This window comes from Delphinapterus leucas, chromosome 1 (assembly GCF_059928025.1).
Source record: "Delphinapterus leucas isolate spDelLeu-1000000601 "Yukka" chromosome 1, BTC_Dleu_Yukka2, whole genome shotgun sequence".
Lineage (NCBI taxonomy): Eukaryota > Metazoa > Chordata > Mammalia > Artiodactyla > Monodontidae > Delphinapterus > Delphinapterus leucas.
This window is the reverse complement of record NC_143129.1, coordinates 169772147-169795200: the sequence shown is the minus strand read 5'-3', so window position 1 is coordinate 169795200 and position 23054 is coordinate 169772147. Positions and strand designations below refer to the sequence as shown.

Here is a 23054-nt window from a genome sequence, read left to right as displayed (position 1 = left end):
TGCAGTATATTTACTTCGGGTTGTTTAAGAAAAATGTTGATCATGTAGTAGGATTGTTGAAAAAAGAATCTTTCTGCCTAATACTGCTAATCCATGTCCTTGTGTGTATGTTCCAGGATCTGTCTGGTTCAATAGACGATCTCCCCATGGGGACAGAAGGAGCTCTGAGCCCTGGAGTGAGCACATCAGGGATTTCAAGCAGCCAAGGGGAGCAGAGTAATCCAGCTCAGTCTCCTTTTTCTCCCCATACCTCCCCTCACCTGCCTGGCATCCGAGGCCCCTCCCCGTCCCCAGTTGGCTCTCCTGCCAGTGTTGCTCAGTCTCGCTCAGGACCACTCTCGCCTGCTGCAGTGCCAGGTACCCACGAGTGCTGACCTTTGGGGAAAGGGAAAGAGGACTGGCCCCCAGCAATATTAGGGAGCCCCAGCCTTCCACTGGCAGAGAGTTTCCCTTCAGCATTTGAAGAAGGGAGATGGGAGCCCCTTTGCTGGATCCTTTTGTGAATGGGATACTGGGAGGTTCTTGGCCTTCTCAGAAGCCATTTCCAGTTCTAACTTGACCTTCTGGCTAGAATTTCCAGGCTATGGAATTCTAGTTGCGGCAGAATTCTAATTGGAATTCTAGTTCCAATTAGTCATAATTGACTTACTTCTTTCTCTGTCTGGAGCAGGCAACCAGATGCCACCTCGGCCACCCAGTGGCCAGTCGGACAGCATCATGCATCCTTCTATGAACCAATCAAGCATTGCCCAAGATCGAGGTGAGAGGCTGGGCTTCAAGGGAGGGGGGAGCAGGGCAGAGGCCGACCTTTGATTGATTATCTGTGCAACAGCTTTTGGAGAACTGTATGACCACGAAGCTTAGGACAATCTCAGCAGCAGGTTGTGAAGTTAGGATGGGCTTGGCCATCTTGGTGTCTCCAGAATTATGTTCCCCCACAGTCATCCTTTGTTGGTCATGTGTTTTGATGGATTTCCCCCCTACATTGTGCCTAATTTGGTCAGCAAATACTAAATACTCAGCATTGAATCTTTACCCTTTAAATCCTGCCTCTTTTTGGGGGGAGAGGGGGGGTCATTGCTGTTTGTTTTTTCAAACCTCCGTTTAGTAGAAACAGTTGGCATGCCCTGGTTAATGGCTGTGTCACTTTTGAGTGTGCCTAAAAGAGCACACAATTTATACAGCAAATAAGAGCCCCCGCGCAAGTATTTGCTAAAGAAAACGTAGATGGTGAAGTCCTAGGGTAAGGGAGAGCGTTTGTTCCCATTGTATTGAGGTACTAACTTTATGGACACTACCCACAAATAGGTTACATGCAGAGGAATCCCCAGATGCCCCAGTACAGTTCCCCCCAGCCCGGGTCGGCCTTATCTCCACGTCAGCCTTCCGGAGGACAGATGCACACAGGCATGGGCTCCTACCAGCAGAACTCCATGGGGAGCTATGGTCCCCAGGGAAGTCAGTACGGCCCACAGGGTGAGTATACTACCGTAGGAGTACATGGAGGTGAGACGAGAAAAGAGTTCCTTGTTTGATATGCTGCTCTCTGGGTTATTAGAGTAGAACTGTCCTTTGCCTTAAGTCCACCAAGGCCAGGCCCTAAAGTAGGGCAGGACTGCCATCATGGGAAAGTCCCTGAATATCTCTGAGTCTCTGTTTCATCTCTAAAATGGGGATAAGGTATTTAGCCCAAGACTGAGCACAGACACTTAGTAAATGGTAATTATTGGTTATTAAACTTTTTTGAGTAAATTAGTCCTACTAGAGTAGATCTTTGCTCAAAATCATCCCTGGGTGGATCTAAAGCTGAATTTCTTAAACAGAGCATGGAAGATGAGTATGTAGAAAGGAAAGAATTCTGGGAGTTGAAGGGCCTGGATAGCAGCATAGCCAGCCTTGCCTGCCAGACAGCCTTGCTCTGTGCTGTGCTGTCCTTAAGATAAGGGGATGACTGAGGCCTGCCTTTAAATACTCCTGCCCCCCCCCCCCCACTTTTTTTGTTTTTAAATGGACCATGAAGTTTTGTTGTTGTTGTTGTTTAAAGAGACCATGAAATTGGTCTCTTTCCGGACCAAATATTGAACAATTCCCATTGTTTGTTATCTTCGGAGTTTTAGAGTTGAGTGTTATTAGTGAGTTGCTAGTGAGTCACTAACCAAGTCTCTGCATCTTCTCTCCTTCCCCTCCCAGGAGGCTACCCCAGGCAGCCAAACTATAATGCCTTGCCCAATGCTAACTACCCCAGCGCAGGCATGGCTGGAAGCATGAACCCTATGGGTGCTGGAGGTCAGATGCATGGGCAGCCTGGCATCCCACCTTATGGCACACTCCCTCCAGGGAGAATGAGTCATGCCTCCATGGGCAACCGGCCTTATGGCCCTAACATGGCCAATATGCCACCTCAGGTTGGGTCAGGGATGTGTCCCCCACCAGGGGGCATGAACCGGAAAACTCAAGAAACTGCTGTCGCCATGCACGTTGCTGCCAACTCTATCCAGAACAGGTAAGGCCTGGGAAGTGAAGAGGGAGGGTATCAGTGCTAGGAAGCTCATTGTAGAGTCATTTAGGTTGTTGAGATACTTCTGGACCTAAATCATGTTATCTTGGTAAATATGCATTTTATTGAGAGCTCTTTAGAAAACCAGGTTTCTTTACAGTGAAAAATATAGCAGGAATGCTGATTTGTAAGCATCTTAGATTGGTATCAAATTTCACATGACCAGATATCATATGTAAAGAACTTTATAAAGTATACATTATTTTGATTAGTAAAATAAGTCTTCAGAGTTTATGTCTTCTGCCAGTCTAGCTTCTTGGTTTCCAAAAGGATTTTTTTTTAAATGCAATTTTATTTATTTGTTTATTTATTTTTGGCTGCGTTGGCTCTCTGTTGCTGCACGCGGGCTTTCTCTGTTTGCGACGAATGGGGACTACTCTTCGTTGCGGTGCCCAGGCTTCTCATTGTGGTGGCTTCTCTTGTTGCGGAGCACGGGCTCTAGGCGCGCAGGCTTCAGTAGTTGTGGCACGTGGGCTCAGTAGTTGTGGCTTGCAGGCTCTAGAGTGCAGGCTCAGTAGTTGTGGTGCACGGGCTTAGTTGCTCCGCAGCATGTGGGATCTTCCTGGACCAGGGCTCGAACCCATGCCCCCTGCACTGGCAGGCAGATTCTTAACCACTGCGCCACCAGGGCAGCCCTCCAAAAGGATTTTTAATGATTCACATGATTTGGATCTACGATGTAAGAAATGGAGGGTGGTGAGGTTGTGGTTTGCCATTTCTCCTACTCTTCTGTGTGGTCCTGTGTATTTGACTCTGGTGCAAAAGTGTAGAAGGCTCGTGTGATTTGATTTAGTGACTTCAAGATTCATCTCTTCTTCCTTGGCCACTGACTTCAGTGACTATGATTCTGCTGTTTTTGAAGACTCTGTCTGTGTACCCCATTGTTGGTGCCTACAGTTCTTAAAGTGACTCTTACTGGGATGTTGATGAACCATGGTAGAATAGGGTGATTGACTATAAAGAGGTGGATTTGGTTCCCTGGTGGCCTAGTGTTTAGGATTCTGGGCTTTCACCGCCGTGGCCGTGGTTCAGTCCTTGGTCAGGGAACTGAGATCCTGCAAACCATGCAACACGGCCAAAAAATAAGTAAATAAGGGTTTTTTGAGGTATAATTTTAAAAATAAAATAAAAAGAATGCAAAGCCCCTCCAGGTGCCATGCTAGAGTAATAAAATTGAGCATTTAATCTAGGCCTTTTGCCATAGTGAGGGCCCTTAAATGGAAACACAGCTTGACTTTGGAGATGCCTTAAAAGGAGGCAGTATTTAAGAGGCACCGTAAGACTCCATTCTTCAAGGAGTGTATCCTTTAAAATTGAGCTATGAGTTCCTTTTGGGAGCTTGCACCCTCTTAGAACCGTTTGTGGGTGGTAGAAGATAAGAATATTTCTGTGCATGGTTGTGGTTTGCAGGAGCCATAAACTTTTTCCTTGTAAGCCTAACTAGATGATCTTGGCTCACACAGCCCTATTTAGCTCAAGTCCAAATCTGAAAACTTAGTGTCTCTAACTCTTGTCTCTCTCTCACACTTTGCATTTTCTTCCTCAGGCCACCAGGCTACCCCAATATGAATCAAGGGGGCATAATGGGAACTGGACCTCCCTATGGACAAGGGATTAATAGTATGGCTGGCATGATCAACCCTCAGGGACCCCCATATCCGATGGGTGGAACCATGGCTAACAATTCAGCAGGTAAGTCCTAGTCATTGTTCACCCCAGGGATTTCTTCCAAAGTCATCTTCATGTCACAAACCTATTGGACTTTTTTCTCTTTTATAGGGATGGCAGCCAGCCCAGAGATGATGGGTCTTGGGGATGTCAAGTTAACTCCAGCCACCAAAATGAACAACAAGGCAGATGGGACACCCAAGACGGAATCTAAATCCAAGGTAATGATTTATATCTTGACCCCTCAACTTTCTGTCCCATCCTTTCAGTGATAGGAAGGAAAAAGAAGAGAGGGTGATCAGATTCCAGCCTTTTATGACACCAACTAGATAATCTTGGAAAAGGGTGATGTCGCCTCTTCTTACCATGAAGGGTCCCAGGATAATAGTTCACTGAATTGGGTTTGAGTTAGCCTAAGGGGTCCTAACGTAAATAACATGTTCTCACAGCTGTCTGATGTGGAGGAAATGCCAGACCTGCAGAGTAGAATTCTCTGCACTGCTCTCTCTGAAACTGTGACCCCTGTCCTTATGCATTGATAGATGGTGTATGCCATGGGGGACTAGTTCTTCTCTTCCTGGACCTTACTCAGAACAGCAGGAATGGTTGGTGCCCTACGTTCTATAAAGTGGGAGACGAGGCAGGTGGGGTTTTGGGTCCTTGGCCTCTCTTAGATTGGTCCTGAGTGTGCTATTGGTTGGGCTGTGTGGCATTTTGGGGACCTGCTCAGTATTTAAGTCATTTAAATTATTTCGGCCCTTTGTCATACCTCATTTTCCCTATCTTATAAAGTAGGGGAAATCAAAATCATAACTGCCACCTCTTGTGGACGTTCACCTCTGGCTTCCAGACCCTTTTAGTCATCCTCATGTCTTGGATAGGATATCCAAAGCCATTCAAGCAGGACCCTTCCTTTCTTGAGAGGAGGAAGAGTTGGCTTTCATTTTAGTCAGTTGTCTCAAGGTCATGTTTTGTGTTTCTTGAGTTCTCTGAAACAGTCTGTAAAAGTGTGTCCAGGCTCCTGGGTAGTAGTATGGGAGTAGTGACATTGATGTCAGGTGGACAAGGGTTTGACTCTCAGTCCTGCTACTTAAAAGCTATGAGATCTCAGGCATGGCCTCCTTGTGCCTGCTACCTTATCTTTTAAGAGAAGGATAATTTATAATACCTAATGTGTAAAGGCCTCTAGCACAGCACTCAATACATAACACGTAGGCAGTGTTAGCTTTCTTTCTTTATAGGAACGTCTATCTCCCTTTTGGTTTTTGTGAAGGCAGTGCAGATGTTAGTGACCACCCCAGAATGAGAAGCTTTACCACTGCTCTAATCAAGGGATTTCTAAGACCCCTAGCATAGGCTTTGAATCTGACCAGTTCCTAAGAATCTTGACCTGCCCCTTTCAGAAATCCAGTTCTTCTACTACAACCAATGAGAAGATCACCAAGTTGTATGAGCTGGGTGGTGAGCCTGAGAGGAAGATGTGGGTGGACCGTTATCTGGCCTTCACGGAGGAGAAGGCCATGGGCATGACAAATCTGCCTGCTGTGGGTAGGAAACCTCTGGACCTGTACCGCCTCTATGTGTCTGTGAAGGAAATTGGTGGATTGACTCAGGTGAGTGCCTGGCACTTGGCTTCCCCTGTGGTTTCAACAAGCCTCTCTCTAGGTACTCAGTGGCATCACTGGTGCCATGCATCCCACAGGCACATCACCCTCTCCTGCTGCTCTCTGAGTCACATACTGACAGACCAGGGAGCTCGGGCCTTCCAGAAGATAAGGCAAAGGGAGGAGGCTGAGACCTCCGTGGGTAGTGTAAAGTATTAGCATTAACTTACCATGTGTCCAGAGTCCCCCTGGGTTGCAAAAGTCGGGCAAGTCTGTGGGCATTCTGATTCCATGGCAGGCAGTTTGGAGTAGTAGACAAGGGCAAGGTTCAGGGATGGGTCTGGAAAAAAAAAAAAAGAGATGGGTCTGGTTTTGAATTCTTTCCTAGCCACTTACGATATATGTGACCTTAATCGAGGTATATAACTACTCTGAGCCCTCGTTTTTCTTATTTGTAATGTAGGGACAGTGTGTATCCTGTTAAGACTGTCGAAAGCTGGGGATAATCAAACAGAGCTTTCAGCAAGATTTCTGTCACATAAATTGGTCTACAGTATGGTACAAGGGAAGCCAGAGTGGTTGCTGATCCTTTCATTCTAGGAAGCTTCCCAGTGGAGATGGGATTTCAGGAGCTATTAAATAGAAATCGTTTATGAAGGAAGAAGTAGGTGGGAAATTGTGTTTAGTCACTCTGTATGGGAGACTTAAGTGATTGGGTTAATCTCCACTGGAAACCTCTGAACTGAGCACCACCCTGAGCCTTGCGCCTGCCCTAATAACTTATATCTTTGTTTTACACTCAGCCCAGGAGTCAAACAGGTGAGGCAACGCTGGCAGACAGCCCACTGTGCCTTGCAAACTTTCCTCCTATGTATGTTCTGTAGTCATCATACCAGGAGCCTGCTATTGGATCTGAGTGTGTGGCTGAGCTCAGGGGGAGGCGTCGTGGGGAGGGGTGTATTCCAAACCTTCTAAATCAGAAGAGAAAACAGCTGTCACCAGCAGAAAAGAAAATGATTGGAATGAAGCCAACCAACAGTCAGTTATGAATTCCTTCTCCCTCAGGCTTTGTTCCCCTCCCCCACAAAAGGAAAACAAAATAAAACAAGACACGTGCACACCACCACATAACGTGCGTGGGAAGCCGAGCCACAGCAGGCTTCTGAGGTGACCCTGGGTTCATTCCTGCCATTCTCCCTGGTATTGAGCTCTCGTAGTCAGGGCTCTTCTACCTGAAGGGAAAGGGGGCATTGGGTTAGGTTTGGCACACTGTTGATTGTGTGGGCTTCTGGGTTCGCTGGACCTAAAATGAGGTATAGAGGGAATCCCAAAGCCTGGGTCTGTCTTCCAGTTTGCAAAAGGTTGCCAACCTTTTAGATGCAGTGATGTGATTGAACTCTAAAGACAGAGTTCAGAGGAGAAAGAGTGCTGTTACGAGTTAGTTTGTGAAGGCTCCAAGAAGGCAAAAGATGAGACCTGAGCTTTTCTGAAGGATTAGTAGGGTTTAGGTAGAGGGCGGGGGAGGGGGGAGGGGGGAGGCAGTTGACTGGCCCAGCTGGCATGCTGATGGGAAAGAGTCTGGAGTATACCCTACCAGTGCCACCTCCAACCTTCAAGACTCTGCTCAGATATTGCCTGCTCTAGGAAGTGTTCATCTAGGTTGTTCCTTTCTTTGCTTCCTTATCACTCTTCTCTGGTGTCACAGGTACCAGACCAGCAGGTATCAAAACATATTGAACTCCCTGTGGATTGGGACTGGAAAGCCAGTGTTTCTAGCCTTGAGAGACAGGCTTATCACATGGTGGATGAATAAACATAAGAATACATGAAGGGGACTTCCCTGGCGGTCCAGTGGTTCAGACTCCGCGCTTCCACTGCAGGGGGCATGGGATCCTTCCCTGGTTGGGGAACTAAGATCCCGCATGCTGCGCAGAGCGGCCAAAAAAAGGAATACGTGAAGAAGGAGACCTGCCTGGCTAAAGCAGACAGACCAAGTGTAGGGACTGGGGGACTGGTCTTGATCAGTGTGTGCTGAAGCTGAGAGGAGGCAGAACTGTAGGCCGGCCGCTGGGAAGGGGCAAAGGAGTCATAGGGTCTGAAGCATCTCCCGGACAATCAAGACAGTGACTGCTGAGGGAAAGGGGCTTGTAGTTATATGTCCTTGAGATGCAGGGAGCAGTGACGCAGAGTATCAAATTTGGAAGGAGCCCCACACTGAGAAAAAAAATCAGATATGAAAACCCCCAGTTTGACAAAGTAAAAGTCAAGCAGCGTGGTCGTTGATATTGCCACACGTGTCCATTTTATAAAGTGTTAGTTTTTATCAGTTCATTTAAAGTATGCTTTGGATCTGATGGTGATTTGCACATCATTTCTCAGCAGTACACTTGTGTAAAGCAAAGCCCACACCTTCTGAATTCCGTTCTCTCCAATAGTGGCGTAAGGTTTGCCCTATTTTGAATAAGCACTGTCTGACAGTTGCAGTGATCTGTGGATAAAACCTGCTGAGGGTAGAGGGAAGCCATGGATTTAATGTTTATTGTGGACTCTCCACCAAGCAAGGTTCACTTTTGTGGTTAACAGAACTGTGATATCACAAGATGAGTACCTGGTAGCCTGATGGGGTTTGGGGTATGTGGGCAGGAAGACCAGATGGAAGATGTACCCCCAACTCTTCTGGTTGGTTGTACAGGTCAACAAGAACAAAAAATGGCGGGAACTTGCGACCAACCTCAATGTCGGCACCTCAAGCAGTGCTGCCAGCTCCTTGAAAAAGCAGTACATCCAATGTCTCTATGCCTTTGAGTGCAAGATCGAACGGGGAGAAGACCCTCCCCCAGACATCTTTGCAGCTGCTGATTCCAAGAAGTCCCAGCCCAAGATCCAGCCTCCCTCTCCTGGTAAGGATTGGGTGAGCAGCCTCACCAAGGCTCACCCTTCAAGGGTAGCATTCAATGGACTTGACACGGGGAGTGGGAAGGGTAAGCTGGGACGAAGTGAGAGAGTGGCGCGGACATATATACACTACCAAATGTAAAATAGCTAGCTATAGCTAGTGGGAAGCAGCCGCATAGCACAGGGAGATCAGCTCGGTGCTTTGTGACCACCTAGAAGGGTGGGAGAGGGAGGGTGGGAGGGAAGAGATATGGGGATATACGTATACATATAGCTGATTCACTTTGTTATACAGCAGAAACTAACACAACATTGTAAAGCAATTATACTCCAATAAAGATGTTTAAAAAAAATGAAAAAAATAAAAGGGGTAGCATTCAGGGTCCAGGTTCCTTATTCACCAGTGCCTGCCACCAGGGATGTGTGCTTTGCCTTGTCCTACCACGGAGCTTAACAGGTTGGCAGACTAAAGAGTGGGCAGTGGTGACTCCCTTGGGAGATAGTTTGCAGCAGCCCTTAAGGTTTAATTTTCATTGTGCACCTGGCATCTTGCCAAATGTTTGTAAACTAGTGAGTGGGAGGGACACCAAAGGAGTCGGGAAATCTGACAAATAGCAGTGAGGCAGGGCCATCTGGGAGCTTTGGCTCACTGATGTCAGCGCCTTAGAATGCAGCTCAGACTAGAGCCCTGAATTCCCCAGGGAGCTGAGATGGTAATGAATGGGAAGGAGGGGGTGGGGAGGGAACATGAATGGAGCTGTCTGCTGGGAGTGCCTCTGCCCACCCTGCTTTCTGAGAGGAGGATGGGGCCTGGACAAGCATGGGGAGGGAAGAAGGCCAGGGCTCCTAGAAGGTGGGTGTAAACACATGCGCCCTGGTGTTGACCTCTGAGGGTATAGTGAGTGCCTGAGATGACTCATCGGCTGGGGAGGCCTAATCTGTGGGGTATCTGCTGCTGGGAATGGCAGCTAATGGAAGCGTTAACTGGGGGTAGTTCTGTGCTCACCAGCTTAAGGGAACATTTGAAACTGCACAGTGCCACTGGGTTAGATGCTTGAGAATAGGAGTTCCTAGGCTCCTGCAGTGTTCTGCAGGTTTGGGGCAAGATGGAACCTCCCCATCTAGCATTCCAGGGCCTCTTACTGGGAGCTTGTGTACCAGCATAACAATGTGTAATAGGTTAGGTAGGGTCCTTGGGGGAAGTAAAGAAAAGTAGTCAGGGAAGCTGACAGACTCAAGGAATCACCAGCATGTTGGTGGCGTCGCCACACCACTCCTGGTCTCCAAATGTGAACAGCCGCAAAAAGCAATAGCGCTCTCAGATTTCCTTCTTTATTACTGGCCTTGCAGATCCACTCTTGAGAAGGGTTATTTAGGTCTTAAAGAACCCTAGCTCTAGCCTTATAATGATCTGCTTCAAAGAGATCCTAGGGCATTTGTGTGTTGCTGTGAGAGTTACACACTTTCCTGCTCACCCTGCATCTCTGTCCACAGCGGGATCAGGGTCAATGCAGGGGCCACAGACACCTCAGTCAACCAGCAGTTCCATGGCAGAAGGGGGAGACCTGAAGCCACCAACTCCAGCATCCACACCACACAGCCAGATCCCCCCCTTGCCAGGCATGAGGTAAGGCCTGGAGCAGGGACAGGTGGTTTGGGGGATCCTGGACAGAAGTGCATGAGCTCCTGTGCAGCCCAGGGCGGTCCCTGCTCTGCCTGTCCAACCAGTGACTCCCATGTGCCTTGCATTATTGGAGGAATTCCTTTATTTGGGGTCTAATTGGCTTTCCTCACTCTGGAGTAGGAGCAATTCGGTCGGGATCCAGGATGCCTTTCCTGATGGAAGTGACCCCACATTCCAAAAGCGGAATTCCATGACTCCAAACCCTGGGTACCAGCCCAGTATGAATACCTCTGACATGATGGGGCGCATGTCCTACGAGCCAAATAAGGATCCTTATGGCAGCATGAGGAAAGGTGACCAACTGCTGTTTGCCTTACCTCCTTGAGGACGGGGAATTGCGGGGGCGGGGGGGTAGACTTGAGAGTGATTTAAGGTTTCTTGTCGAGCCATCCTCTCTTCTTGTCTCCCTCTCCCTGGCCTCACCTTGTCATCCCTTTATAAGTGTGTCTTCTTTGTTGGTTGGGGCCGTTTTAGATCTCTGTTAAAGACCTGGTAGTTGGAACAAACCTGAGCTCTGAAGAGGGTCTGGGTCTTTGGGGCAGGCAAGGTATAGGCTGCTAGGCCTACTGACGAACCAGTTTGCTCATCGTCTTCCCTTTTGCTCTTAGCTCCGGGGAGTGATCCCTTCATGTCCTCAGGTCAGGGCCCTAACGGCGGGATGGGGGACCCCTACAGTCGAGCTGCCGGCCCTGGGCTGGGAAATGTGGCGATGGGACCGCGACAGCACTATCCCTATGGAGGTCCTTATGACAGAGTGAGGTAAGCACGCCCCACCTCCCACCCCTGTCCCACACCAGCACCCCACAGCTATCATGGACTCAACCTGCTTCTCCAATTCTGTTTAGGACGGAGCCCGGAATAGGACCCGAGGGAAACATGGGCACTGCAGCCCCACAGCCGAATCTCATGCCTTCCAACCCAGACTCGGGGATGTATTCTCCTAGCCGTTACCCCGCACAGCCGCAGCCGCAGCCGCAGCCGCAGCAGCAACGGTAAGTAAAGCCTGGTCTCAGTGCCACTGTGGCTCAGGCTTCCCCACTTCCCACCCTGATCCTCTGTTTCTCTCCTTCCTGCAGACATGATTCCTATGGCAATCAGTTCTCCGCTCAAGGCACCCCTTCCAGCAGCCCCTTCCCCAGCCAGCAGACCACGATGTATCAGCAGCAGCAGCAGGTGAGGAGGGTAGCGGGTGAGCTGACACACAGGTTCCCCCGAGAGCCAGTTAGAAGGCTAAGTTGTGCAGTCTGTGAAGCCCACTTCAGATTCTTTGGTGGTGTTCTCCCACCCCGACGGCCGCTTCTGTCTGAAGAGCCAGGCCCTCAGTCTCTTCCCTGTTTGGAGTCTAGTCCTGTCTCTAGTTCTCCAAAAGGGTTAGAAACAGGCCTTATTTTGAGTTTTGAACTTTTCCACATTTTTCTACTTAGAGCAAGGGAGAGCCAGAGGGAATAGAGAATGATTCTTGCTTTCAGAAACAACTTCAAAAGATAACTCATAAAGGTGATTCCTTTGTTCCCTTGGAGTCTGTGTCCTCTCTTCTAGAGGGGCAGAAGTAAGCCCAGCAGGTGTCTGGTGTAGCATCTGGGCAGCTGTGGGTCTTGTGTCCCTGAGTGCAGAGTATTAACCTTTCCTGTGCTTGTCCCCGTCTTAGAATTACAAGCGGCCGATGGATGGCACATATGGCCCTCCTGCCAAGAGGCACGAAGGGGAGATGTACAGTGTGCCATACAGCACGGGGCAGGGGCAGCCCCAGCAGCAGCAGTTGCCCCCAGCCCAGCCCCAGCCTGCCAGCCAGCAACAAGCTGCTCAGCCTTCCCCTCAGCAAGATGTGTACAACCAGTATGGCAATGCCTATCCTGCCACTGCTGCTACTGAGCGCCGACCAGCAGGCGGCCCCCAGAACCAGTTTCCATTCCAGTTTGGCCGAGACCGTGTCTCAGCACCCCCTGGCTCCAGTGCCCAACAGAACATGCCACCACAGATGATGGGCGGCCCCATACAGGCATCGGCTGAGGTTGCTCAGCAAGGCACCATGTGGCAGGGCCGTAATGACATGACCTACAGTTACGCCAACAGGCAGAGCACGGGCTCTGCCCCGCAAGGTGCTGCCTATCATGGTGTGAACCGAACAGATGAAATGCTGCACACGGATCAGAGAGCCAACCATGAAGGCCCATGGCCTTCCCATGGCACACGCCAGCCCCCATATGGTCCTTCTGCCCCCGTGCCCCCCATGACAAGGCCCCCTCCATCCAACTACCAGCCCCCACCAAGCATGCAGAATCACATTCCTCAGGTATCCAGCCCTGCTCCCCTGCCCCGGCCAATGGAGAACCGCACCTCTCCTAGCAAGTCTCCATTCCTGCACTCCGGGATGAAGATGCAGAAGGCAGGTCCCCCAGTACCTGCCTCACACATAGCACCTGCCCCTGTGCAGCCCCCTATGATTCGGCGGGACATCACCTTCCCACCTGGCTCTGTTGAAGCCACACAGCCTGTGTTGAAGCAGAGGAGGCGGCTCACGATGAAAGACATCGGTAAGGAGACCTCCTTGATTGGGTTGCTTAATCTGCCTCTTTACATCTTGTTCATTGTTCTCTCTCCATCCTGATGTTCTGGATGAATTAAAGTCTGGTCCGGTGTTGACTAAAGTAGAGCCAAAGAACTTTGGGTAAGGAAGAAATCAGCTGATGTCAGGCTTTACTAAAGGAATTGCCACACAGTGATGTCCTAAGAGAGCCTAGAAGCCATGAGGGGCAGATGTGTGTCATCTCCCAGATTGGAACTGCCTCTCACCATGTGTTCTCTTCAGAGTAGCCTGACTGATGAGCCAGCTCTGGGGTGGGGGGTGCCTCCTGCCAACCTGGGCTTGGTGGATGGACGACGTGGAGGTTTATTTCAGGAACTCCGGAGGCATGGCGGGTAATGATGTCCCTCAAGTCTGGGCTGCTGGCAGAGAGCACGTGGGCGTTAGACACCATTAACATCCTGCTGTATGATGACAACAGCATCATGACTTTCAACCTCAGTCAGGTGAGTACAGGTGCCCGGGGAAGATTGGGAGGGCCTGGGATCTTCTTGAAGGAGATGATGCTAAGTGACCAGGGAATTAAGCCATCCCTGGCCAACATGGTCTCCTTTCTCTCACTTGCTGTCTGATACCTTCTATGCCAGTACTTTGCCACCAGCCGTGGGCCTAGAATACTGAGAACGATAATTGTGTAATTTAGTCAATCAGGATTGACTTCAAAGGGAGAAACTTGTTGGTATTGGTAAGAAATGCAGATTCTGTTGATGTCGGTGAGGACACCATATTTTTTAGACTACCAAGAAGAACCTGTTGTCTGTCAGTGAGTAGAGCAGTTTCTTTATTTTCCCTTTCTTTCTTCATCCACTCCGAATAGAAGAGGTCTTTCTTGATCCCATTTTTCCTAAGGTGTAGAATGGGAAGGGTAAAGAAGTGCATGCTGCTGGGCGGGGCTGGGGGGGGGCAGTTAATGTAGAGGTGGTTTTCCAGACCTTTTCTCCATAGGCACGCACCTGGCGTTCTCTCAGCTGGGCAGAGTTTTCTGCTGCACTGTCCTGCTCTTTCTTTTGATCGTTCTCAGCACCTGCCAGCCCCTCTGCTAAGGAGCTGACTAGGGGGGCGTCGTTATTAATAGTTCCCATTTACTGTGCCCTCACTTTGTGCTAGGTACTTCATATTTTCTTTTGTGTCATCCTCACTGCAGCCTTCTGAGGCAGATGTGGCCTCTTAGAGATGAGTAAATAGGCTCAGAGTCTTATCTTTGCCCAGGTTCACACAGCTGTTAGCAGTCTTTCTGAATCCAAAGCCTGCTTCCCATGAGAAAGAAAAGGAACAAATATTGATTGAGCAATTTCCATAAGCCAGGCACTTGACATATTCCATTTAGACGTTAGAACAACCCTGTAAAGTTTAGGAATGTGCATCATTTTCAGTGGAAAGATAGGAAAGCTACAGCTCAGAGAGTTCCTGGAAAAGCCAGAATTCAGACCTGGATCTTTTTTTAAGTATAAAGCCCTATTTTTTCCTTTCTGCTATACTCTTCAGCCAGAGATTAATCTGACTGGAGATTAATGTTTTCTGTTGGGAGTAGTAAATGGCCTGTACAGAATCTAAGCTGAAATTTGGGTCTGTCTAGCACCAGCTTGGAACAGTGTTTAGAGAGTATAAGCCTCATCCCACTCATTATGTTACATGATGCACAGAGGTCCAGCCTCCTGGAAAAGTTGGGGAGCTTGGGGAAGAGAGCAAATGAACATCTGTCCACCCTGCATTGTGTTGGAAGGTGTTATCCCACCATGCCTAGCCTTGGGCTTCACTTGGCAGTGGAATGTAGAGAGTGCTAAGAGGGACAATGGCAGTGACCAACGGGTAGGAAACTGGGCCTGGTGAAGAGAAGCAGAAATTGGTTGAGAAAGGTGAGGCTGAGAGGTGGTTGGCACTGGTAGGTGAGGTGCAGGGTTGTTGGTCAGTGGTCCATCTGCTGAAGCAGGCTTGTGTGAAGATTGTTTGGGCAGAAGGAAGAATTTTGTGCTAAGCAGAGGAGAGTTCAAATGACTTGCTTTGTGGAGAGCCTTTGGGAAAGGAGAACTCTGACTCTCCCAGTGATACAGACATCTGACCTAGAAGGGAAGAGGGGAGATTAGATAGAAGACCTTGGCAGGCTTCTCAAGTCAAGGATTCTCTTCTTAGCCCACTTTTCTCCCTTAATTTACTTCCTGTTCTTTCTCTTCTAGCTCCCAGGGTTGCTAGAGCTCCTTGTGGAATATTTCCGACGTTGCCTGATTGAGATCTTTGGCATTTTAAAGGAGTATGAGGTGGGTGACCCAGGACAGAGAACACTACTGGACCCTGGGAGATTCAGCAAAGCGTCTAGCCCAGCTCCTATGGAGGGGGTGGAGGAGGAAGACCTTCTAGGTCCCAAACTAGAGGAGGAAGAAGAGGAGGACGTAATTGAAAACGATGAGGAGATGGCCGTTGCGGGCAAGGACAAAGCCGCCTCAGAGCATCGTGAGGAGAAGCTGATTAGCAAGTTTGACAGGCTTCCGGTCAAGCTCGTGCAAAAGCATGACCCGTTCGTGGTGGACTGCTCAGATAAGCTTGGGCGCGTGCAGGAGTTCGACAGTGGCTTGCTGCACTGGCGGATTGGTGGGGGGGACACCACTGAGCATATCCAGACCCACTTTGAGAGCAAAACAGAGCTGCTGCCTTCCCGGCCTCATGTACCCTGCCCACCAGTCACTCGGAAGTATGTCACAGCAGTAGAGGGTACACCAGGGACAACAGAGCAGGAGGGCCCCCCGACTGATGGCCCTCCAGAAAAACGGATCACAGCCACTATGGATGACATGTTGTCCACCCGGTCTAGCACACTGACCGAGGAGGGAGCTAAGAGTGTAGAGGCCACCAAGGAAAGCAGCAAGTTTCCATTTGGCATCAGCCCAGCACAGAGCCATCGGAACATCAAGATCCTAGAGGATGAACCCCACAGTAAAGATGAGACCCCACTGTGTACCCTTCTGGACTGGCAGGATTCCCTTGCCAAACGCTGCGTCTGTGTCTCCAATACCATCCGAAGTCTGTCATTTGTGCCAGGCAACGACTTTGAGATGTCCAAGCACCCGGGGCTGCTGCTGATCCTGGGCAAGCTGATCCTTCTGCACCACAAGCACCCGGAACGGAAGCAGGCGCCACTGACTTACGAGAAGGAGGAGGAGCAGGACCAAGGGGTGAGCTGCAACAAAGTGGAGTGGTGGTGGGACTGCTTGGAGATGCTTCGGGAAAACACCTTGGTCACGCTCGCCAACATTTCGGGGCAGTTGGACCTCTCCCCATACCCCGAGAGCATTTGCCTGCCTGTCCTGGATGGACTCCTACACTGGGCAGTCTGCCCTTCAGCTGAAGCCCAGGACCCCTTCTCCACCCTGGGCCCCAACGCCGTCCTCTCCCCACAGAGACTGGTCTTGGAAACCCTCAGCAAACTCAGCATCCAGGACAACAATGTGGACCTGATCCTGGCCACACCCCCCTTCAGCCGCTTGGAGAAGTTGTACAGCACCATGGTGCGCTTCCTCAGTGACCGAAAGAACCCGGTGTGCCGGGAGATGGCTGTGGTACTGCTAGCCAACCTGGCACAGGGTGACAGCCTGGCGGCCCGTGCCATTGCAGTGCAGAAAGGCAGCATCGGCAACCTCCTGGGCTTCCTGGAGGATAGCCTTGCTGCCACACAGTTCCAGCAGAGCCAGGCCAGCCTGCTCCACATGCAGAACCCGCCCTTTGAGCCAACTAGTGTGGACATGATGCGACGGGCTGCCCGTGCGCTGCTGGCCCTGGCCAAGGTGGACGAGAACCACTCGGAGTTCACGCTGTATGAGTCACGGCTGTTGGACATCTCGGTATCACCGTTGATGAACTCATTGGTTTCACAAGTCATTTGCGATGTACTGTTTTTGATTGGCCAGTCATGACAGCCGTGGGACACCTCCCTCCCTGTGTGCGTGTGCGTGTGTGGAGAACTTAGAAACTGACTGTTGCCCTTTATTTATGCAAAACCACCTCAGAATCCAGTTTACCCTGTGCTGTCCAGCTTCTCCCTTGGAAAAAAAAGTCTCTCCTATTTCTCTTTTCTCTTCCTTCTCGCCCCTTCTTCCTCCCGATCTTTCTATTCCCTGTCCTCACTTTACTCCCCTCAGGACCCTGCCCTATTTGAAAAGACAAAGCTCTGCCTACATAGAAGACTTTTTTTATTTTAACCAAAGTTACTGTCGTTTACAGTGAGTTTGGGGAAAAAAAAAATAAAAATAAAAATGGCTTTCCCAGTCCTTGCATCAAGGGGATGCCACATTTCATAATGTTTTTAATGGTTAAAAAAAAACAAAAAAAAAAAAAACAAAAAAAAAAAAGGAAAAAAAAAACAAAAAAAAAACCCTGAAGGACAAAAATGGTGACTGCTGAACTGTGTATGGTTTATTGTTGTACATTCACAATCTTGCAGGAACCGAGAAGTTCGCAGTTGTGGACAAACCCTGTTCACTGGAGAGGCCTGTGCAGTAGAGTGTAGACCCTTTCATGTACTGTACTGTACACCTGATACTGTAAACATACTGTAATAATAATGTCTCACATGGAAACAAGAGAAAACGCTGGGTCAGCAGCAAGCTGTAGTTTTTAAAAATGTTTTTAGTTAAACGTTGAGGAGAAAAAAAAAAAAAAAGGCTTTTCCCCCAAAGTATCATGTGTGAACCTACAACACCCTGACCTCTTTCTCTCCTCCTTGATTGTATGAATAACCCTGAGATCACCTCTTAGAACTGGTTTTAACCTTTAGCTGCAGCGGCTGCGCTGCCACGTGTGTATATATATGACGTTGTACATTGCACATACCCTTGGATCCCCACAGTTTGGACCCCCTCCCAGCTACCCCTTTATAGTATGACGAGTTAACAAGTTGGTGACCTGCACAAAGCGAGACACAGCTATTTAATCTCTTGCCAGACATCGCCCCTCTTGGTGCGATGCTGTACAGGTCTCTGTAAAAAGTCCTTGCTGTCTCAGCAGCCAATCAACTTATAGTTTATTTTTTTCTGGGTTTTTGTTTTGTTTTGTTTTCTTTCTAATCGAGGTGTGAAAAAGTTCTAGGTTCAGTTGAAGTTCCCGATGAAGAAACACAATTGAGATTTTTTCAGTGATAAAATCTGCATATTTGTATTTCAAACAATGTAGCTAAAACTTGATGTAAATTCCTCCTTTTTTCCTTTTTTGGCTTAATGAATATCATTTATTCAGTATGAAATCTTTATACTATATGTTCCACGTGTTAAGAATAAATGTACATTAAATCTTGGTAAGACGTTTGTGAAGCTTTTTATTTTTGAACTGTTTAAAATCTTGACCCTTTTGGGGGTGTTGGGGAGCTGGTCCTGTCCTTGCGAGTCCCCCTTGGTATACTCTCTCCCTAAATGGTGGCATCCTGGACCCTGTCATTTCTGCACCATATTCACTTGACCTTCCACAGTGTAAGTCTGACTTTAAGAAAGCTCTAGAGATGATTTTACCTGCAGAAGTTGTTCTAGGCATAAAAAGCTTGTTAGCCTCTTGAAGTAAAGTGGGTTTAAGTAGCCAAAGAAATTGATGATACTCTAGGAAAAAACTTTTGCAAATAGTTGGCAAAGGGAGGATCTCCGTTTTTCTTAGAAATATTTTAAAAGACCATTATCGGGAGTCAGCCTCCAACTTAACCATTTATTTCTCCAGACCAGCTCTCTTCCCTGATTCCAGATTAGAGCATTCAGCTGCCTTTTTAAAAAAATGTTTAATCTATTTATCTGTCTATTTATTTATTTATTTATGGCTGCGTTGGGTCTGTTGCTGTGCGTGGGCTTTCCCTAGTTGAGGCGAGCAGGGGCCACTATTCATCGTGGTGCACGGGCTTCTCATTGCGGTGGCTTCTCTTGCTGCAGAGCATGGGCTGTAGGCGCACGGGCTTCAGTAGTTGTGGCTCATGGGCTTTAGAGTGCAGGCCCAGTAGTTGTGGCGTGTGGGCTGAGTTGCTCCATGGCATGTGGGATCTTCCCGGACCAGGGCTTGAATTCGTGTCCCCTGCATTGGCAGGCGGATCCCTAACCACTGTGCCACCAGGGTAGCCCTCAGCTGCCTTCTTGACATCTCTGCTTGAAAGTTTAATATGAATATGCCTAAGATGCCCTGTCTTCCCCTAGAAACCTGCTTCTCCCATAGTTTTCTCAGGAAATGGCAACTCCATCGCTTGGCCAAAAACATCCTTGACTCCTTTCATTTCCACATCCAGTCTGTTAGCTCTCTTCAAAAAATAATTCTCAGTCCAGCTAACTACCGCTGTAGTTCAAGACACCATCATATCTTTCTTGAACTCAAAATATCCTCCAAACTGGCCTCCCTGCTTCTGCTTTGCCTGGTGTTTGAACCTATTTTCAACATAGCAACCAGAATGCTCCCTTTAAAACCTAAGGTCAGAATCCTTCAGTGCTTCAGCCTTACTCTGAGTAAAAGTCCAGATCCTTGTAATGACCTACAGTGGCCCTCAGTTATCTATCTTACTGTTACCTCTTTGGTCTTCTCTCTTCCCCATTGCTTGTTCCACCATACAGAGCTGTTATCACCAGATAAAACGGCATGGCTCAAGTCCTCATCTCCTTCAGGTCTTTGCTCAAATATCAGCTCAGTGAATCTTTCCCTGGCCACCTTATTTAAAATAGCAATCTGGGACTTCCCTGGTGGTCCAGTGGTTGAGACTCTGTGCTTCCACTGCAGGGGGCACAGGTCTGATCCCTGGTTGGGGAAGCTCTGCATGCCGCGTGGTGTGGCCAAAAAAAATAATAAGATAGCAATCTGTTCCCCTGCCTCATTTCCCTTCTCTGCTTGATTTTTCTTTATAGCACTTTTTACCATCTGGCTTACTGTATATTGTACTTACCTACCGTCTTCCACTGTAATTAATGTAAGTTCTCTGAGGGCAGGGGGTTTATTTGGTTCATTGCTGTATCCCTGTCCTACAGAACAGCCTGGCACATAGTAGCCACTTACTAAGTAGCTGCTGAATGAAATGGTAGATGTTGGCCAGATGCAGTTACATTTATAGGGCTAATGTTGCAATATATAGCTTCTCTATCCAGAAACAGTAACAGAGAAAATGCTATTATTGTGGACACTTAGAAGCAAAACAAGACAAAAGGTTTCTATCGAGTACCTACTTGTGTACCAGACATAGTACATCAAATAATTCCACAACAGTCCCATGCCTGTGAAGTCAGTATTCTGGCTCCCGTTTTACAGCTGAGGAAAGCAGCTTGTTTGAGTTCACATACAAAGGTCCCCCTGACTCCAAGGCCCGAGTTCTTCCTAATGCACCACACTCCACCTCCTTCCTGGGTTGGAGAACAACCAGGAGTAACTGGACCCAGCTGTGGAGCACAGCAGGCCAAGATTCGTTTTTTGCTGTGTTTAGCATGAGGTAAAATTGTCCCAGGAATTTCAGTCAAGTGTTCATCAAACTAAGTGTGGTTGTTAATATTTGGGTCAGGGACAGGAATGACTAATTCATACTTCTCCATTGAGAGAGGGGGAAATAGAGACAATTGGCTAACGTTTGTCAACTAAGATGCCTTCCTAGGACTCTTCTGGAAAAAACGAAATGGCAAGCTTTTCATATCTATATTTTGGTGAGTAATACTGCTCTTGGCTATTTTTGCTCTGGGCTTCTGAAACTCCAATTTCTAGTCAAGAAACTGCATTTCTGGGCTGTGTGTGGAGCATTGCCTAGGAGTTTGGTTTCCTGGGTTCTTTTCATCTGCTCTCCTGCAATGCAGGAGGAGCCTAGCCTGGTGTCCAGTTTCTGACTGGAGTTACCGCAGGCGCAGGCCGAAAGGGCTGCTAGCCACTGAGCTGTGAGTAATTTGCTTTTGAGAAGTAAATAGAACCTCGCCAGTAGAGAACCCAGGGGTGTGGCCAGTAAGTAGTTCTTTTCCCAGGCTCCTCCCTCCCCAGCCCCGCAAGTGACCGTAACCTTCTTTCAAGGCTGGAGAGCAGCCAAGTCCAGCCTAAACAATACTCTCAACCTCATTGGCTCTTTTGCCTTGCGGCCACTACCACCCCCAAGTGGCTAAGGCCCTTCCCGCTGGGCCTCTCGGTGGGGTCAAGGTTTTCTAACTACCGAAAGGCAAACACCGAAGAAAGGGTGAAAAACACCTAGTATCCGTGGCCTTTAAATGATCAGCATTTTGGCTCCTGAAATTGGGAGGAAGGGTGGGGTCCTTGTCCCCCGGTTGGATGGGCATCCTCAAGTGATATGTATGGCCAGAGCCAAAAAGGATGCTTCTGGTAAATGTCCAAGACCTGATAGGTGCCACCCCTAGTTTCAGCATGGATTTAAGTGTCATCCAGCATCCTTGGAAACTGCCAACGAATGCCCACGAAAAGAATCCGCACGAAAAGAAGTAGCATAAAGTTTCGGTAAGGTACAGCTGCCTGTCATCACAGGCATTAGCCCTGCCTGCTAACAGCTGGCAGTGACAGAATCAGAGGCCAGTGTGCTCACTTTTGTCCCATAATGGCCTGGCCTCAAAGCCAAGATCAGGATCAGCTACTCCGTCATTCCCCTAAGATTAGGACCACGGAAAGTTTGGTGTCTGGAAGCTGAGTTACTGAGAGATGGCCAAGGCCATCTCCAGATGTGGCAGCAGAGCAAAGCAGCTACAGAGAAAAATGAGTCGTCAGGTTGCTCCAGGGAAGTGAGTGCTCCATGAGAACTCCCAAACTTCCTTCACATCTTCAGTGGGAAAATCACTTGCTCCCCTTTTTGTTCAGGGAGTTGTAACAGTGCACCTTTTTTTAAAATAAAATATTTATTTATTTATTTTTGGTTGCGTCGGGTCTTAGTTATGGCACGTCGGATGTTTCATTGCGGCGCACGGGCTTCTCTCTAGCTGTGGCGTGCGTGCTTCAGAGTGTGTGGGCTCTGTAGTTGCGGCACTCAGGCTCTCTAGTTGTGGCGTGTGGGCATAGTTGCCCCACGGCATGTGGGATCTTAGTTCCCCAATCAGGGATTCAACCCGTGTCCCCTGCCTTGGAAGGCGGATTCTTAACCACTGGACCACCAGGGAAGCCCCTAACAGCTCATGTTTATCAAGCACTTTGTGCCAAGCACTATAAAATCCATAAGGTAGATGATACTATCATCTCCATGAGGACAAGGACTGTGTCTGTCTTGCTTAGGGTTACAGCCTCATCCCCGTCACATAGTAGGCACTGCTATTTCGTTGAACAAATCAAAAAGATAAAACTGTAATTTAATGGAGGAAAGAGTAGGTAGGAGCTGTTAAGACTTGGTGTGCCTTATGTAGAATTCTCGGCATAGCCCGTAAAGACTCTTAGTTGTGTGGAAAAAAAAAGGAAGAGAGGGAAACAGGTAAACCTGAGAAAGCTACTGTGGGATGGTAAAAAACAAAACAAAACAGCCAGGGAGGCTGAAGACCTGAATTCAAATCCCACCTCTGCCCCTAGCTGTGTAACTTCAGGCCAGTCACTTCTTCCCGAGCCTTAGTTCCCTCATCCATAAAATGCAGGTATCAGGTTAAACAAACGGATTTATTCACTAGTTCCTTACTGAGTACACACAATGTGCAAGGCATTGTTCTAAGTGCTGGTAACACTTTGGTGAACAAGGCCCCTGCTCTCATAGAGCTTCCATTCCCTAAGAGGAAAACAGACAATGAAATGAGGAAAATTCATGGACAGGACAACCAGGTGATAATAAGTGCTATGATGAAAGCAGAACAGTGATGGGATAGTACAGAGTGGCAGTTGTGGCTGGGTAGACAGAGAAAGTTTCTCCAAGGAGGTGACGTTTCAGCTGAGACCTGAATATAGTGCGTTGGCCAAAGAGTGGTCGGCAGTGAAGCATTTCAAACAGGGGAAACAGCAAGAGCAGAGCCAGGCAAGTTCAGAAACAGAAATGCTGTCTCTTACATTCTAGGAGTCTAGAAACAGCGATGCACTGCTTACGTTGTTTAATTTGGTCCGGGATTTGTATTATGAAACCGTTTCTTGGTGGTGTGGCATATTTGCTTCTTTATGGAAGTGTTTGGGCAG

At 48.4% G+C, this 23054-nt stretch overlaps 1 protein-coding gene across 6 annotated transcripts in view; it reads left to right on the top strand.

Annotated features, from left to right (window-relative positions):
* ARID1A (AT-rich interaction domain 1A) overlaps positions 1 to 18277 on the top strand; it is a 69869-nt gene extending 51592 nt beyond the window's left edge. For 2 of the 6 annotated variants that reach the window (XM_089898418.1, XM_089898415.1), the window contains 16 exons: positions 117 to 357; positions 668 to 760; positions 1309 to 1476; positions 2191 to 2503; positions 4104 to 4249; positions 4337 to 4446; positions 5629 to 5838; positions 8522 to 8729; positions 10219 to 10351; positions 10526 to 10701; positions 11017 to 11167; positions 11254 to 11400; positions 11485 to 11581; positions 12057 to 12942; positions 13308 to 13438; positions 15167 to 18277. In XM_089898418.1, the coding sequence (XP_089754544.1) occupies positions 117 to 357; positions 668 to 760; positions 1309 to 1476; positions 2191 to 2503; positions 4104 to 4249; positions 4337 to 4446; positions 5629 to 5838; positions 8522 to 8729; positions 10219 to 10351; positions 10526 to 10701; positions 11017 to 11167; positions 11254 to 11400; positions 11485 to 11581; positions 12057 to 12942; positions 13308 to 13438; positions 15167 to 16897 (4941 nt within the window). In that variant the 3' untranslated portion in view covers positions 16898 to 18277. The remainder of the gene's footprint in view (positions 1 to 116; positions 358 to 667; positions 761 to 1308; positions 1477 to 2190; positions 2504 to 4103; positions 4250 to 4336; positions 4447 to 5628; positions 5839 to 8521; positions 8730 to 10218; positions 10352 to 10525; positions 10702 to 11016; positions 11168 to 11253; positions 11401 to 11484; positions 11582 to 12056; positions 12943 to 13307; positions 13439 to 15166) is intronic. The other 4 variants (XM_089898416.1, XM_022551788.3, XM_022551787.3 and 1 more) reach the window with 4 other exon arrangements.
* Positions 18278 to 23054: the final 4777 nt, after the last annotated feature.